General features: G+C 33.7%; 1 protein-coding gene across 2 annotated transcripts; it reads right to left on the bottom strand.

The window, feature by feature from the left end:
• Positions 1–548: 548 nt before the first annotated feature.
• LOC100178689 (integrin alpha-8) lies at positions 549–16,742 on the bottom strand. 2 transcript variants are annotated; one of them, XM_002124155.4, is made up of 29 exons: positions 16,264–16,742; positions 16,063–16,178; positions 15,656–15,792; positions 15,042–15,159; positions 14,467–14,644; positions 13,692–13,845; positions 13,325–13,422; positions 12,862–13,052; positions 12,097–12,164; positions 11,677–11,827; positions 11,521–11,606; positions 10,883–11,137; positions 10,215–10,415; positions 9,839–9,978; positions 9,262–9,410; positions 8,279–8,409; positions 6,817–6,914; positions 6,489–6,611; positions 5,730–5,883; positions 5,408–5,557; positions 4,793–4,881; positions 4,360–4,455; positions 3,987–4,098; positions 3,456–3,572; positions 2,914–3,048; positions 2,407–2,541; positions 1,967–2,071; positions 1,652–1,780; positions 549–1,078 (listed from the first exon to the last, which is right to left on the bottom strand). In XM_002124155.4, the coding sequence occupies exons 1-29, from the start codon at positions 16,449–16,451 to the stop codon at positions 962–964; spliced, it is 3,921 nt and encodes a 1,306-aa protein (XP_002124191.3). In that variant the 5' UTR covers positions 16,452–16,742; the 3' UTR covers positions 549–961. The 2 variants fall into 2 exon arrangements, with proteins under 2 accessions (XP_002124191.3, XP_018671369.1); XM_018815824.2 differs by lacking the exons at positions 14,467–14,644; positions 15,042–15,159; positions 15,656–15,792; positions 16,063–16,178; positions 16,264–16,742 and adding an exon at positions 14,086–14,219.
• Between the last annotated feature and the right edge of the window lie 1,025 nt (positions 16,743–17,767).

Raw genomic sequence — 17,767 nt, 5'->3', positions numbered from 1 at the left:
TAACCGTCATATTTGTTAAACTTAGGGTCATAATAGCCTATATACTCGCTACGTGAATTGAATTTTCAAACTTCAAAGTGAAGTACCTCGTTATGTTTATCAACGAAGTCTGAAACAACATTGCAGTGATTCCTTAGCCGACATCACAGTGTATTCAATTTACCATATCAACCACGCTATATCAATCTTTGGCGCAGTGTTAATAAAAAAGGAAATTCATGTTTAACTGTTTTTTTTTTATTTTCCGCTAAAGACCCATGAGGACTAAAAGTTACATAAGTGGAAACTCATAATCGGGAACACGGCGTGTGAAACCGAGCACCCGTGTTAAAACTTTTGAAGTCGACCCGTTACGCGAGGATAAATAAATATCATAAATTTATTCATAACTTCTTTTTCGTGCAAGCATTGCTAACAAACTGATCTGTTTTCTTCAGCATTGGAATTACAACCACTCTAATAAAACGGGCCCATTTGTTGCTCAAATCCTGAGAATGTGCCTTTTATACTCGTTCAATGATCGACAAAACTAACTTGTTCCCGGCACTGCCATTCACAAAACTTTAATCTTACCTACGTCATATCGTTAAGCAAATGGCCAGCAATACCAACATTACTTCAGTATTAAAGACACTGACTTAAATTCCCATTCAAACGCAATACTTTACGCGACTAAATACTGACATACAATAACGATTAAGTCAAGCCATAATAGCGAGGCATAAACTTTCGAAAGTTCTATTTACTCAGACACTTGAGTTTCAATAGTTAATTATTAAACATGTGTGTTTAATGCCAACATTTCTTTGATGGGCATCGCGTTATAAAATAAAACCGTTTTGATATAAATGCAAAAGAAAATAAGAAAATCACACTAAAATAAAAAAAGTTTAAAATACAGATATATATATATATAACAAAAAATATAGTTTAGAAATTTCACAAATAATAACTTCACAATCTATTGTTTTAAATCTTCATCATACACCTCATCAGTTCTTTCTTGTGTAGCATTACCTTTCTGCCAATGTTTTTCTTCTTTCATTAATTTGTTGTATTCACTTTCGAAAAATCCTTTCTGGAATGCAAATTATGTTTTGATAAAGATGTGTTTGCTTACGTTGTGGTAAATTTAGCAGTTTCATGTTATTTGGTAACCAGAATCGAAGCCTAAAAAATGTTTTTAGTTTATCAGAACAGCCTTACAGTAAGTAGGAGACATATTAAACTGAGATTGGAAATAATCCTATTTCTTTGGTATCCGCACAAAACTAAACTTCACAAAGCTTTAATCTTAAAGAGTACTCATTGGTGTATTAACTTAATCTAGGGGCGTATTATAGACCCCGTGAACCCCGTAGCCATGTAAGTCCAGACCAATTATGAGGCCACTATAATATCCAATATAAAACAGGTGTTGGCATTTGTATGCACCTATATGTTAGAATATTAAATTGTTGAGTATATGATAAACTCTTGAAATGCTGACATCAGAATACCAAGTATGAAAAGTCTTTAAACGCCACTGACTTAATCGCTTTTGTTTTTTGGATATCTAATGGATAAATATTGTTTAAAAAACCTAATACACATTATGAATGTTGTGTGGCTTCAAATACTTCACAAAATATAAGTGATGTTGCCATATTACCTTGTACAATGCTCCAAGACCCGCAATAACAAGAAGCAAAGTAACTGCAGCAGATATAATAACGATCAACAAAAGGTTTAGTTGCTCTATTACAACAGGTGGAACGTACTTCTTCACAGCAACTTCTGTCTAATGTACAAAATAACCATTTATTTGCTGATAAAATTAAATAAAAAAAATTTTAGACAAAAGAGCCATTAACATTTGTTTTGTAAAGTCACTGAGATGCCTTTTTTTGCAAAACACAACTGAATTAAAACTGATCCATGAAACATAGAAAACAACATAAGCCTACCTAAAAAAACAAATAGTTACCTCAGCAGAATATTCTGTGATTATTGATCCATTCTTATTGATAACCAACTTTGACTGATTTGTTGTGTAAGAAAATCCAGTAACAAAAGTAACAGTGGGATAATCCTAAAAGTAATAAATTTGTTTGTAAAGTAAAAATAGGCATATGTTGTGATTTATTTCTTCGAATACACATTAGCAAAGATTAAATTAAATACAACAAAAAAAATTATACCCCCAATACAACAAAAATTATGTCATATTGAGTTGTATAACATAAGAATTAGTAATTAGACTCAAGTTTTTCATAACAGGAATGATACCTATTTAGTTCAAGCTTACTGGAGACACAATAGTAGTAGTACCTTATTGAGTTCACTAAATGTAGTTTTTCTATGTACTTATTACTTAAAAGACTTGACAAATTTCTCAAACTATGCATGCAAACAGCTTATACTTACAACGAGTTTAACAGAATGCGACCAAAATCTAAAACTTGCTACAAAGTTAACTTTAGATCCTTGAACAAGATTATTTACTGAACAGTGCAGCTCTTCACAGTATGCTGGTGGATCAACTATGCTGCTGGAACAGTTCTGAAAATATTTAATAAATTAATCATGAATGTAACATTTTTATCCTGGCAAAAAACGGCATGGTCGCTCAGTATAACACAAATGTTCTATTACACACATCTTATATTCAGGTTAGCACAAATGTAACTTTGTGGGTGATTTTTTTAGTATTTCTACATTGTTTTGTATTACTGACAATTGTAAAACCAATTATAATCACAGAGTTGAAGCAATGGTCATCTTGGCTAAGTTCACATACGTGTATCGGTATCAAGCATTGAACTGGTATCCCTTGATCACGATGCAGGCACCTAACTTACATGCAAGCACTTAAGCCAACAGTCCTGACAATATTATAATGTTACTCGTTTATATAAAGTGTCCATCACTTACATATAAAGACAGTGGAAGTTGTGTAGGGTTAGGCAACAACAGGATACTGGGACCAGATTTGTCTGTGGTATTGGGTGAGGTAGATAAATGATATCTGTTAACATTTTGCGTGCTACAGTTGCACATTACCGGCCCCTGCAATAAATAATTGCTATTTAGTCAAACACGAATAAAATATTAATTGTGTGAGAAAATTTGAGCTTAATTAAACGTCTGCAGTGGTTACAACCCTTGCCATGAAACCAAAGTTACCTAGTTTGAGGTTCAATGCTGCTGTTTAACATGAATTTGACATTATATAAATAAAATAATTTAGGCTCAAGTAGGCATGAGGTGTATGAAATAGAACATCCTTGTTATAACCACGGACATTGGTATTAAAAAAAAAGTATTTACATTTTTTCATAAAAAAAATAATTACATTAGTTTATAAATTAAGAAATTCAAGTTAGATATAACCCAGTTTTTTCTTTATTGGGATATCATTTTATTTACTACTATTGATAGCTAGGTTTTAAATATAGAAGAAATATATTTGTAACCTGAGATCCAATGCAGCTAACTTTGTATAAATAGAGAAGATTATGTTCTGATATGTTAGTTGGGTAACGAAGGAAAAAACTTGACGATGGGACAACAGAATAACCTTCACTAGATATCTAAGAATACAAATTAAAATAATTTGAAAAATGAAGTTTGGCATTGTTTATGCACTGAATAGTAAAATATTATTGTAGTGACCTGTTAAGTTTTTATAAATGGTAGCTTTGCTTAGTTATCGTTTTGACCAAAACAGCGACACATGCATTAAATAAATTCCCTTTATTTTATTCTACTTTATATGTTTGAGATCCTATGGCAAAGCACGCAAGGAGATTTGGGATTAAGAACATTGTCTATGTAACCCAACACTACAGGGTGCTACTGTTTGAACATAACCCCATGTTAAAGCTCTTTACCAAAGCCGGGCAACAGGGACTTTTAGTTTGGACAAAGTTGGAAAAAGTTACTTCGGCCAAGCATTTACATATGATAGACATTTACGAACATGATTAAAAAGGCAAACATTTTACCTCATATGCAACAGCTATTGTAGAGACATTTCTACCAATCTCATAAACAGAATGCACCGTCTCATTTGTTTTGGGGAAAGTAAATTCTCTAGTCACAAATTGGGTAGACTCTCTGAAAATAATACAACATGTTCTTGTAGGTTTAATGAAAAAATAGAGCATTATGTATGTTAGTGGAAGTTGGGGTAATGGGCCGCTCTGGTATAAATCCCAGGTACCCTGGTGCGCCAGGGGGAATAACCTCACACATAGAGAATAGGAAATCGACTGTTACACAACATAAATTAAAAATCTTTATGTGAAAAACTGCAAATATTAATTGAGGTATTACTGCAGACATAGAGTTTAAGTTCATGCAAACAAGTTTTTTTACCTTCTGGTTACCGATACATCAGATACATAACGTATTGTGCGTGTGTAGTTTGCCACATTGTTTGTAGGATTGCTGTCATTACCATTAGGAGCATACCTGATGTAAAGTATTTGTTAGTGGTATGTACCTTTAGATCATATCTACAAATATTCAATGCTGCTTTCATTGATGGCAGAAATAATAGGAATTGTTCCAATGCAGTGAAAATACTAAGTAGCCAAAACTTTAAGTAAATACTGTGAAATACATATGCTGGCATGAAAGATATGAAATAGAAATATGAAAGATATGAAATGAACCAGTGTTTTACTTCTGAAGTTGTTTTGTTGAACTTAAAAAGTATTTTCTATAATAGTGAGTTTTTTAGATTTTATACTCAGCCTAAACTTAATATACATCAATATAGAAATAAATATAAATATATATATCTTACATTGTGTATACATGTAGTGCGGCATACACATTTTGTATGACTCCACTTGTCTTGAGGTTGGTTGGTAGGAGGTGGATTTCAAATGAACACTAAACCAACAATGTAACATACTTTAATTATGCACAAAATATTTGGGAATTAAAAAAAAGTATGAATTATATTCAAGTAAAAAAAAATTCAAAGAAATTATAAACTACTTATTTCCCCACAAGTTTAGATTATACCTATGCTTAAATCTTAAATTCCATGGCCTGTCACGCTGCAGGACTTCCACTTGTATAAATAAAATTTGACATGTTGAAATTCTACCCAAGTCATAGTATTTGTTTTTACGATTGTTTTTATTTCATGCTATTCTTTTTATTTACTGGTGTTTTTATTTGATTTCTGTTTTTTGCCAAATTGCAACAATTTTACGAATTGCGTGGCTATAGTTCATAAGCTATATTTAAGGCGACATGAAACGTTTTTTAACTTGTTAGCATGGCACCTTGAAATACCATCGTAAACTTATTTAAAAAACCCAGCAACTCAAGGTAAGAAGGAATCTACACTTTATTTAAAAACCACTGTTCAAAGTTATAAAAACATTAAAACAAATATCGCAAATCCTACCGAATCTCCAGCTGGCATGATGCTTCCTAAGTCTTCATTATATTTATAAGTCAAAGATTTGATTTTCAATTGCCCGTGAGTTTGATCCTGTGTACTCACTTCATCAAAACAACTTGCGTTTCTGTGGTTTAAAATGTTTGCTTCTTTTATCTGTAATGCAGGTAAAATATTACAAAATATATTTAAAAAAAACGATAGTTTACCATAGTTTTAAAGCAATAGTTTACTTTGTAAAGGCAATACTTTACCTCATAATATAATGTTATGATATGATTTAAATCTTATGTTTTATCCCTCTAAAATGGACTGTAGAAGTACTCACCCCATTCCATATAAGTGAAGATGAATAAGTTACATCAAATTTCACACCATATGCATTCTCACCAACATTAGAAATGGTCACATGTAAAATTATTGGCTTTGTAGCAGTGTCCTTATCAATAATGATCACATCGCTCCCGAGCTTACTATTTAATCTATTAATAAAATATCAATATTTACAAAATATGCGGGTAAAATACAAAGTGGTTAGCGCGTCTGCCTTTAGCGCATAGGTTACGGGTCAAGGCTCAACGCTGCTACCATTCTGGGATTTGTTAGTCTGTGGGCAAAATACCAGAAATTTCGTCAACCCAGTGAAACTTTGTGGGTTGTTTATAAATTTCCAAACATATAAAAAAAATTCCAGTCAATAATCACCTAGAAAAGTTACATATGTAATAACTTTTAGGCGGGCACTAGTTGCGTGAAACAGAATACCCTGTTATAATGACTGTTGTTGACCGGCTACGCAAGGATATATAAGTTACATTCATTCAAGTTGTAACAAGGTATTTTTGAAACTGATTTGAAAGAGATTTTATTTTTTAATAAAAAGCAGGAGATTTTTATTTTTTAAAAAACACTGCGGGGTTAATTAATTCGTATGAATAAATAATTTAACTTCTTTATTCTTGCGTAATACATGGGCTTACAACAGTTGTTATAAAATGTAGAATTCAAAAATACATTAACTTCATACATTTGCACACAAAATGATATTACATCATAGCAATAAATTTTATTTGCAATAACAACTTACTCCTGATTTGTAGTTTTGGGTAGTGTAATGCTGCTATTTACCATCAAATCATATGAACAAAATAGATCACTTGTACATCCAGTGTTAAAACTGGCAGTTGTGCTCACTTTGTTGGTTGCAGCCCTGAATTACGCATCACACAAATTATAACATGTTAGTTCTAAACATAATCGTTTGTTATAATCATAGGTACTTAGTTATACTTTTTTTAAAAATGTATGTTTTAATATTTTGCTTTTTTTGATTTTCACTTAAAATCAATTCACAATACTATAACGTATAACAGTACATGGAATTTTTTAAACAGAAGATATATATAAGGACTTACGGATCAACCATAGAGGACATAGGTGTGTTGCTGTGAGTAGAAGTAAGAGAATACTGAACCTCAGCAGATAACGGACTGACAAAATCTATCATATTTTTCTAAAAAACAGTAAAACAATAAATAATAAATAAAAAAAGGGCCACTCAAATCTGACCATTTCTAGTTTCTAAACTATTAAAGACAAATTAAAAAATTTGATTAGATGTATAACGAATGCATCTTCCTTGTGAATATATAAAAAATAAAATATAGTCTATATTACGTATTCATTTTTGATTAAAGATATCTACATACTAGCACTTTTTTTCAGATTAATTAATTTTTACACACCATTCATATATTCAAAAGTTTATTATGTCTCAAAAGTTCCCATTAAAATTCTTTAAAAAAGTTTTTAAAAAATTATTATGTCTTATTTTAAAAGTTTATTATATCTCACAATTCCTATTAAAAATCAGTTTTAAAAAATGCTGAGTCAGCCTAAACTGGTAAGTAACTAAGATTCATTAAAAAAATAAAAGACAATAAAGTCTATATTTTGACTAAATGAATAAACGAAATAAATGAATGTAACTTACTTTATCCTTGCGTATGTTACTTTGTGGGTTATTTTTTTATGTATGGCTGATAATTTGAACAACCCATTAGTGACCACTAAGTTGTAGTGATTGCCGTAAAGTGTCTTGCTGAAATACACATTGGCCCGCTATGGTAGCAGCGATGAGCCTTGAACATCTGGGTTACAGGCAAGCGTGCTATCCACTTTGCTACAGCGCCAGACTTGATCCGTACTGTTACGTTGTGGGTATGAGGGCTTTGAGCCCACATACGCTTATTTACTTTTATGTTGTGTGTGCTTTTATGTTTGCATTATTTCAGTCTTTGTTGTGTGCGATGTTTAATTTGTCGGTTTCATTGTCAATTTTTATTGGTTTTCCTTATCACTGTTTCACTTTTGTACACTGTTGTCACATTTGGTTTCTGTGATTATTCACACGTTTAGGTCTCGGCGTTTTCTGTGCCGTTGGGCTGATTGAAGTAAATTGCGTATTTTCTATTTCTCGTTTCTATTCGCTTGTTGGGTTAGTTCTCGTTGTGTCGTGTTGTTGAACGGTTGTGTAATTGTATTAGAGATTGCAAGTATCATTTGAGTCGTTTTACAAAATACGGTTGTTTTGAGTAGTTACATTGTACCTGTGTACGCTACCTTGTTTATCGGTCATCACCACTTTTATATTTTAGAACGTCTGTTTTTATATTTGCTTTCATTAAAACGATATACCATTTTATATAGTTGTTTTAGTTTAGAGCAGACTATACGACAGGCAGGCCCCGCGATTGGCCGTTAAGGCAACGTCCCGGACCAAACACCTCAAACACGTAATAAAGCTTTATAATTTTTTATACATTCACAAGGATGAAGCATTCATTATACCAAAAATAAAAATGTGAAATAACTTACTGTTACATAAACATCATATGACCAACAACTCGTGACATTCCGCGACAATTTAACTTCTTTGGTTGCATTATTAAAACCACCAAGATTTAAACGTTTCTTGGATTTATCGAGCAAGATCATAACATTAACATCTGTGATAGAGAATTTATTTTTATACATATTGGGGCAATATATTGAAATAGGTAACTAGTATGGCGTTTGGTCAATGATTGCCAACCTGCAAGGTATTAAGTCCATAAAATTAATTGGGAGATGAATTTTATTTTATTGGCACAATGTAATAGAATAGGTGACTAGTATTACGAGGGCAACCACATTAGTACGTCATTAATTTAATAAATCTTTGCTAATCTGTAAGTAAGCATGTGTGGTACTTATATATTTAAAAATGTATACAGGTACAGGTTTTACCATATAAACATATTTTCCATTTTTACTATACCTAATCGGCATAATTTAAAATATTCAAAATATCTAAGGCATTACACCATTATAAAGATGAATGAATAAATATAACTTGCTATATCCTCTCGTGCCCGAAAAATGACGGTCATTAAAAACTGGTTTTATGTTTCATACACCTTGTGTCAGCTTACGAGTTACCAAGTTTGTTACTTTGTGAGTAATTACGTTTTTGGTATTTCATCATTTTTTATGTATGGTTGATAAATTAGACAACCCATTTGTGACCACTGGGTCGGAGCAATTGCCGTTAAGTATCTTGCCCAAGGATACATACACCCAGCGAATAGCCTTGAATCCAATACCACTGGGTTAAAGGATTGTAGCAATTACCTTAAGAACACACACTTACAATAACAACGCTCCAGTTCAAGGCGAGCATGATATGTTATCACACCATTGCGTACAGGTTATATATACATGTGTGTAAAAATCTGATATTCCAAATGATATATATATATATATATTTATTATATATATATTTATATATATATATAAATTTGATGTTCCAAATGACTTACCAAGAAAATCTTCAACTGATTTTCCATAAACTGTTAAACATGAAGTAACATTAAAACATTTTCTACTTGGCAATTGTAAACATTCAAATATATCTCTTCTTGGTGGACTCAAAGTTATTTGAGCTGAGAATCGAGCAACAGGGCGAGATCTATTGTAATGTTAAAGTAATGTTAAAATAAAAACACAGAAATATTGAAAAAATTAAATCAAATGTATCGTCGAGTTAAACCAAAGTAGCGTATGTCACATTTTTTTAAAAGTGCCTATTTTATAATTTTGCATGCGGTTGGACAAATTTTGGCAATGTTTGAGCAATCTCTAAAATATTGGTTTTACCTTGACGATATATAGTGTTGTATTGAAATATATAAGTGTTTTTTTTGTCTAATCAAAAAAAATTATGTAACAATAACAAGCTATAGTACTTAATAATTTATTTATTCTGGTTAATTTATAATGTACATTTAACATTTTTAAATTTTAACAATATTATACTAAGATCAAATTACATGATTCGGGGTATTTTAACCACCATAGCCAGAGTATATTGTAAAAAAATGTGATTTTAAAACAAACCTGAATATAATAGCTAAATTGCTATTTGGTGCCCCCACCACTACATCTGGATATTTATTTCCATCAAGATCTGCACCAGATGAAGTTGACAATCCAAAGTTTGAAAGATGTGGAAATTGCAATGATGAAGATTGGATTCTCTAAATGTAAAACTATTAAAATCTTAAATGCATAACTTGTAATAGAAGAAGAAACCTTATGTGTTTGTTGGCTACACATGGTAACAGGTATTACATGAAACAAACAGGTACCAACAGGTCATATGGCCTAAATACCACGTTTTAATAAAAGGTAGACCCCAAGTCAATATGACTATCCATATATAGAGTACTGCAAAGTTTTAAAGAAAACGTTTTTGTAAAACTAAAGTACAAACCTGGCTATAAACAGTTTTCAAATTGTTTGAGCCGTGATAAACATACACAACTCCTGCCCCATTGTCCGCCAGCGGTGCACCAATTATGACATCATTAAAACCATCATCGTTAAGATCTCCTGCCGATGAAATTGCTGAACCGAATCGACCACCCACATCTTTCATTCCGGAAAATACTTTTGGTACGAACCCTGAACTCGCCTTTGCATAAAAACTCATTTTAAATTTTTGTCCATTTTCGAGCGACACATGCACATTCACCAGCAGTAGCAGTTTAACGTATTAGTATACAGAGATGTAAATGGTTCACTTGTAATATTTAACATCCATGTGTCTTAGTGTTTAGGTTTAAAAATCACGGTTAGTCTATTTTGGCATCCTATGAGCACAATGAACTTAAAACAGTTGGCCTTCGCAGAGTTTACAAAGTAAGAAAATAGTTAAACACAATGTGTAGTAGGGTGGTGGAAGATGGGACACTTTTAGCATTTACTATCAAAATATCCCGATCTTATTTTAAATATTTCTATAGAAAGTCCATAGAAGTCGTGAGAATACTGTTTAATATTTCTTTGAATGTTTTTTGTTTACCACCAAAAAGGACGAGAAAATAGAATAAAAAGGTGTCTCATCTTCTCCCACTCTACTGTATGACTAATTCTGTTTACCCAAGCTTGTATGGAGTTTGAAGCTTGAGAGAGATAAACAAAGACTCTTCCTTCATCATAATTATCACCGATATATAGAGGAGCCCCAACAAGTAAATCATCTTTTCCATCACCATTGATGTCAGCAGAGAGCAATGTTGCGCCAAAATAACTTCCAAGTTGTTTGTAGTTAGTTGAGCAGGAAGAACAATTATTCGGTTTGATGATTCTGGGGTTACTGACGCTGTTGTCAGTTTGAGGCTCATACACAAGAACCTATGTTCAGAAAGAAAATTACATAAACGGGTAAATGTTATTTATTTGTCTTTACATGACGAGGAAATGTGAGATGTTATTACTGCGGTATTTTTTTTTTATACTTCTTCTGGTTAATTAAAAGTTAATAAATAAATAACTTTGTTGGTGATTGGGGTGATTGCTTTCGTGTTGTTTCTTTCATATAAATACAATTTTGACAAGCAATAAGAAACTACTGGGTTGAAGCAATGGCTATTTAGCACAAAGCCTACATGGTAGCAGTATCTAGCCTTTAACCAATTTAATCTCTTGTTTAGATGCGATCAAAGTAACCACTGTGCCATAGAGATAAATAGGCTAAGCTAAACAATCTGTTGGCATAAAGTAACAAAGGTGCATACCAGTCCTAGTAGTGCATGTCTTGGTGCTCCAGTTGCTACATACAGTGTGCCATTTCCTTCAAAGTAGCCAGAAGCAATGGAATAGCCTGCCATCATAGATTTATTAAAAATCTTATCACACTTCATAAGATTAGGTGAACTATAAACACTACAAACCTAAATAAGAATCTTTTGGAAACTTTGGAAAGAGTCCTGGGACTTGTTTATGACTGGTAACATCACCTTTGGTGCTGCTTATTGAATCATATTTTATTATTGCACCTGAACCATCGTAAGACCCAACACCACTGAAAAATAATTTTCCTCCCTATAAAGATAAACCATATGGTAAAAAATAAACAAAATCAATTTTTTAAACTAACCTTATTTAAACAGTTGCTGCGGGCAACAACTGGTGGTATAACACAGGTGTTCTGATTCACACACCTCATGCCTGTCCATGAGTTACCACATATGCAACTTAGTAGGTGGTTTTTGGAATTTTTATCATGTGTGGCGCTAACCACTATGCCACCATGTCAAATAATGTTGAAGTGCTCTAATACACCAACCACTAGACATATATATTGAAGTTACCTTTGGATTATAGTTAGCAGAAACTCCAAGCACTGCATTTTCCAGAGTAATACCACCAGTGGCTTGACCTATATAGAAAACAAACATTGGTTATAAAATTAGGAATGGCGATTATTCATCTCCATCCTCAGTGATGGTAGCAGCAAACAGCCTAGGAATGACAATTATTTATTTAAATGTTGTCGAGCGTTTATCTCTGTAGAAAAGTGGTTTGTGTGCCTGCCTCTAATCTACAGGTAATGGCTTCAAGGCTGTATGCTGCTATCATTGTGGGGCAGGGCGCATGTGTCCTTGGGCAAGACACTTAACAGCAACTGCTCCAACCCAGGGGTCACTTATGGGTTGTTCAAATTATCAGTTACACATAAGATTCGATAAGAAAAATTAAAAATTCCCCCCAAAATAATCAGCCGGAAAGTAACATATACTTGATAACTCGTAAGCTGGTTTGGGGTGTATGAAACAGTCAATATAACATTTTTGCCTCACTTCATACACCTCGTGTCCGCTTACGAGTTACCACTTATGCAACTTTGTGGATAACTGTTTGTTCAGCCTAGCTGTCAATTTTAGAAAATGCATTAGTGACTAGTGACTTCTAGGAAGGTGTCCTTTTAGTGTTTTGCCGACACACACAGCTACAATGGAAGCTACAAAAATTAAACCCCCTCTGCTTTGGTTACAACGTAGGGTTCTAACCACTAATAAACTATTGCGTCCAACAGTTACATTTTCATTTTTTAACATTCATTACAATGGCCAAACCTTCTCCACTTGACTGAGCAATTGTTTCCGTTAAATTTCGTAGAGCTTTTGATAGTTCACTGTAGTTATTAGCATCCAATACTCGTTCTTTACTTACACCACCATTTGCACTTATACGAAGCTCTGCATCAGATTTTAAAGCAACACCGATGGCGTAAACCGTGATGTTGTGCGATTGTGTTAATCTATAACTGTTGGATGACAAAATAACTATATTAAGCATGCACTTTACAGTGACACAGAGCAGATGTACAAACGCATAAATATATTTAACATGAGTGAATGTCAACACACATATCAGCATAGCAACAATAAGCTTACAGCCCAGTGTACTGAATATAAAGCAGACATTGTATAGTCACTACGCAAGTTAAACGCAACCATGTCAATTACATAATAATAATGTAATTTAAGGTGCTAGGAATATCATAAAGACTATTTTTAGATATCAAGTAATGTTTACCTCACAATCAACTGGGATTGAAAGTTTGCTTGACCATCAGTTATAAGAACTAAAATCTTTTTTGCTTTATCTTTGTTTTTTGATTGTGCAAAGTCAAACTGTATGGTTGATACAAATTTATTAATAATAAGCATGGGTGATTATTTGATATTTTAATTATGTAACTTGTTTATCTTCACAAGGTTGGCAACTACAGAAATTATAACACGGATGTCCTATTTCGTGCACCATTATTTTAATTTGTTTGATTTTTTCAATTGAGTATACGGAGTATAATCAAATGGAAACCCCTAGGACTTTTGATTGACCTATAGATGTACTTAATTTTTATATAGGTTTTTTTGCGGAAAAATAAATGAACAATTACCTCTACTGCCCTTCTTATTGCCAAGCTTGTAAAAGTGTTTGCTGCATTTAGATGTGTCATGTTAGCTTTGATGGCTCGGTTAAAACAATCGATGTCATTGCAATCTCCGAGTTTTGTTGGTGATTTGTAATATTTTGAATCCGTGTGATCAAACCTGGTGATAAAAGATTTAAACTTGTTGTTGTAAACTGTTTATAGCATCTGCCAGCTGCAGACTGATCACGTGCTCTAAGCACTTTTTGCCTGATGTGGCCTTGGTGCCACCTGTCCTTTTTTCTTAGTATTAGACTAATCGTGCTGTTGGGTTAACTGCATTATAGCAATGAAATACGAAGGCTGTTGTGTTGAGTACCTTATGAATACGTCGAATACAGTTTGCGGTTTGTGTATTTACCTCTGAATGTGTTCATACCCTTCCTGCCAGCTGACCCAGTTATGTTACTTTGTGGGTAATTATTTTGAATTGAATCTTGAAAGTAAGTGTCTTGCCCAAGGACACATACGCCAACAATGGTAGCAGCGACGAGCCTTGAACCAATTACCTCTGGCTTACAGGCAGGCGCGCTAACCACTATGCCACGGCACCGGACAAACCTTTTTTGGGATTGTTTCTTATCATGCGGACCGGGGCGTGAGAGTCGTGTAAAATGTTTTAACACTAATGGGATTTAACACTATTGTGAAGGAGCATAAATATAAATTTTACATGTGTCCTGTTCTGTACTTACAAAAAAAAATTCAATATAGAATAGGTAAACAAGTATAGCCTACTTACGCCGCCGAATCTAAGTTCCCGTATTGCAATACAGCGACTTGTGTAGTATCACCAATGCTTGCTTCAAAAGCTTCTGAAGCATTGACAATAATCTGTTTCATGATGGTAAAATTTGCATCTGATATGGAATTTGAACTGTCCACTACATAGACAAGGTCAAGGTAGTTCTTAAAACATGCTGTAAAAGAGATGTTTTAGGCGTTAATTTACATTTCAGGTAGGCTACTTTCGTTTAGTCGCACATATTATTCGATAATCGAATATATACTTCTACGCAAAAGTAAAAAAGTCTTTAAACAGCCCATATATTATATTTTGGAATCGCAATTCAATTAGTACAGAAACTTTGTCATATGGTAGGGTGAGGTAAGATGGGACACCTTTCATTTTGTTTATTCACATTTGGTAGGAAACAAAGAACATTTAAACAATAACGTTAATGTATCTGCAAGACTCCCATAGACCGTGGTTAATGGTTAAAACCCGATCAGGGCATTTGGACATTATGTGCTGAAGGTGTCCCATCTTTCTCCATCCCGCTATATTATGGGACTAAAATCAGTAGAATTACTTACGTATCTCTCCCCACCCCGTTTTCATAGTCATAGCAGCTCCAAGCGTTCCTGTGTAACATGCACCCGGGGATAACCTCAAACTACGTCCACATATCTTCCTTCTTCCGGGCGAACAAACCTGTGACGTCACATAAAATTCGTCATGATGTTACATGAATATTAATATACCTTATTACTCGCTGCCCACGTTGTTGGCGTATATGTATGGCTCTAACCATCAACCTGGTGGTCACTAATGGATTGTCTACACGATAAGTTATAAAAGTGAAAACTTGTAAACTTGCACAAGGTGTATGAAACAAATCACCTGTGTTATACCGACTGTCGTTTTAACGTGTTCCCTTATAGGTTACCACGCATCGTAACTGCTGTGTTCGTGATTATTTTCTGCTGCGTGGCTACAGTTATATAATTCTAAATATTCTTCATTTAATACCAAATGGGAAGTTTCATCCTATCCGACCTATATTCATTTAGGATAAAAGGAAGTATGAAATCAATTTTTACAACCTGGTGACAGTATTTAAGAACAAAACGTTCAACACTTTGTTAAAACGCTATATGAACAAAGCATAATTACATTTCCGCTATAAATATTTACACTGGATACTCACGGCTGTTTTATTTCCCCCTAACGGTATCATAGTCATTCCAATGGCGTCTGCAGATTTGTTTTGATTATCGCCGGTCGGGACTGCGTTGGTATTCAATACAACAGAGCAGCCATGATCGGTCATCCATTTCGTGTTTCCTTTTACAAATACAGTTAATGTTATGATATAAGTTCGGACTTCCACATTACTCAAAGGTGATGACGTTTGCTGGTTATAAGCGGACACAAGATTGTCTACACTTCGAACTTTTAACTTATGTTGCTTTCTTGGGTGTCAGATTACTTAGTATGCGATGTTAAATACGTAAAAAACATTTGTAAAAAAGAACATGTGAAATATTTGGTAGTAAGGTAAGACAGGACCCTTTAGCACATATTGCTTCAAAATTCACAAATTCAAGAAGGTACCTGCTTTGGTCGTTGAAGAGAACGGTTGGACGTTAGCTGAACATTTAATGACGGCCCCATCACCAGTGGATCCAACATTATACAACCCGCTGAACTTTGGCGCACCCGCTAACAAACTACAAACATTATTTGATTGTATTTTGTCTGTACAACTTTTTTGCGCCTTATTTTTTTTAAAATGGCGATTAAATTTAATTATACCTGATAACGTTTTGTTCCATTGATGCAATCAAAGCGTATCCAGGTAACGCTCCGTTGGTCGTTTTAACGTCAATCGTATTGTTAAAATTAATAGCGTTCGTCGCATTTTCTCGCACTTCAAGAAAATATGCTTCACTTTGCCAAAACAAAACGGCACAAATCAATATGAACTTTAATAATTCCCTCATGTTCTGTTAATAAACTGATATTCTTTAAAAAATAATTCACTGCATTTGTCAAACCTTATTCCTGAAATTATGGGTATATATTTAAAACAAATGAACTCTCGATGGTTTTTCTATTTTTACGTCATAATTACGTAATTGTTTCCGCGTGGAGACACGAGACTGGTTGGTTGAATCATTTTTCGCGGTTTCGTATATGGTGCAGTGTTGTTTCAACGCAGGTACGTAACTGATAGTAACTACGTAACCGAGATCACTATACGTCACCTAACCGTGTTAAAATTGCCTTCGTCGTACAGTAAACGAATATATGGTAGGGTGGGGCAAGATGGGACACCGTTGGTTAACCCACCGCACTTTAAAAGTTGATGACGTAAAAATAATGAAAGGGAACAATATACGGAAGTATTGCACATACAACCAATATCCTCTTTCTTTTTATTATTCATTTATCTCGTGCGTCTTACTTTCTTTTCTCGTTCCATATACCACTCGCTATACGTGTATCATCACACGTTATTCCTAACCCTGTAGCACATTTTCTAATTAGAAGCAAGCAAAGTGTATGCGCAGTCTGTTACATGTAATACTACACTGTTATAGCTCGTTGTTTTTCTCGTATCACCTCAGCAACCTGTGTAGGAGTATAGCTACGTAATTCCTATGCTACAAACCTAATATCTATTGATGGAAAACACGTAGGCAACATGCGCAATACGGTGGTGGGTTAAATACACTATATGAAGCACTATGTTTATATTCAAATGGCCATCCAGTCAGTTAAAAACGGCCTTTGTTACTTCCAAAATCACCCATACCATATAACGCGTACTTTATACATGAGTAGGCTATATATGCTCACAACTATAGAGATAACTAATGCTAAGTTGAATCTTCCTGACTGAGGTTTAAATTAAGTATAACCTACAACGATACTGTCGCAACTTCCACTCGCGTGATAAACAACAACAGTCCGATATCCTGCCTTTGCGGAAGTCTTTAATAAAGCCTTGTTGATACAAATATAGGAGCTGGGATCCCAGCCACGTTTTAACATTTTGGTAATGTTTTGATCTAACCCGTAATTTGAATATATCGTTGAACAAAAAGGATCATTGTTCTAAAAAGGCCGTTTGAGGACGCAAACAATATTCTGCACAAAATTGGAATGTAATATAATATAGCCAATTATGAAATGTAAGAAATGTTTACAGTGGGTATAAGTTTTACAAATACGAAGTATTTATGTATTAGAGGTATAGTAAACGTGCTTGCTTTGCATTTTCTCGCTTAAGTAATCGTTCATTCCTAATACGCTG

Source organism: Ciona intestinalis, unplaced genomic scaffold, assembly GCF_000224145.3.
Source record: "Ciona intestinalis unplaced genomic scaffold, KH HT000103.2, whole genome shotgun sequence".
NCBI lineage: Eukaryota > Metazoa > Chordata > Ascidiacea > Phlebobranchia > Cionidae > Ciona > Ciona intestinalis.
Note: the sequence above shows the minus strand (reverse complement) of the source record. Positions and strands in the feature narration are given on the sequence as shown.

Bases quoted from the DNA above. Each gene is read 5' to 3' on its own strand.
- LOC100178689 (XM_002124155.4), bottom strand. From the start codon at position 16,451: ATGAGGGAATTATTAAAGTTCATATTGATTTGTGCCGTTTTGTTTTGG. The intron at 13,846-14,466 runs GTAAGTAGGCTA...TTTTATCACCAG, and splicing joins GGGAACTTAGATTCGGCGGC to GTTTGATCACACGGATTCAA. The intron at 13,053-13,324 runs GTAAACATTACT...GTCATCCAACAG, and splicing joins CAATCCCAGTTGATTGTGAG to TTATAGATTAACACAATCGC.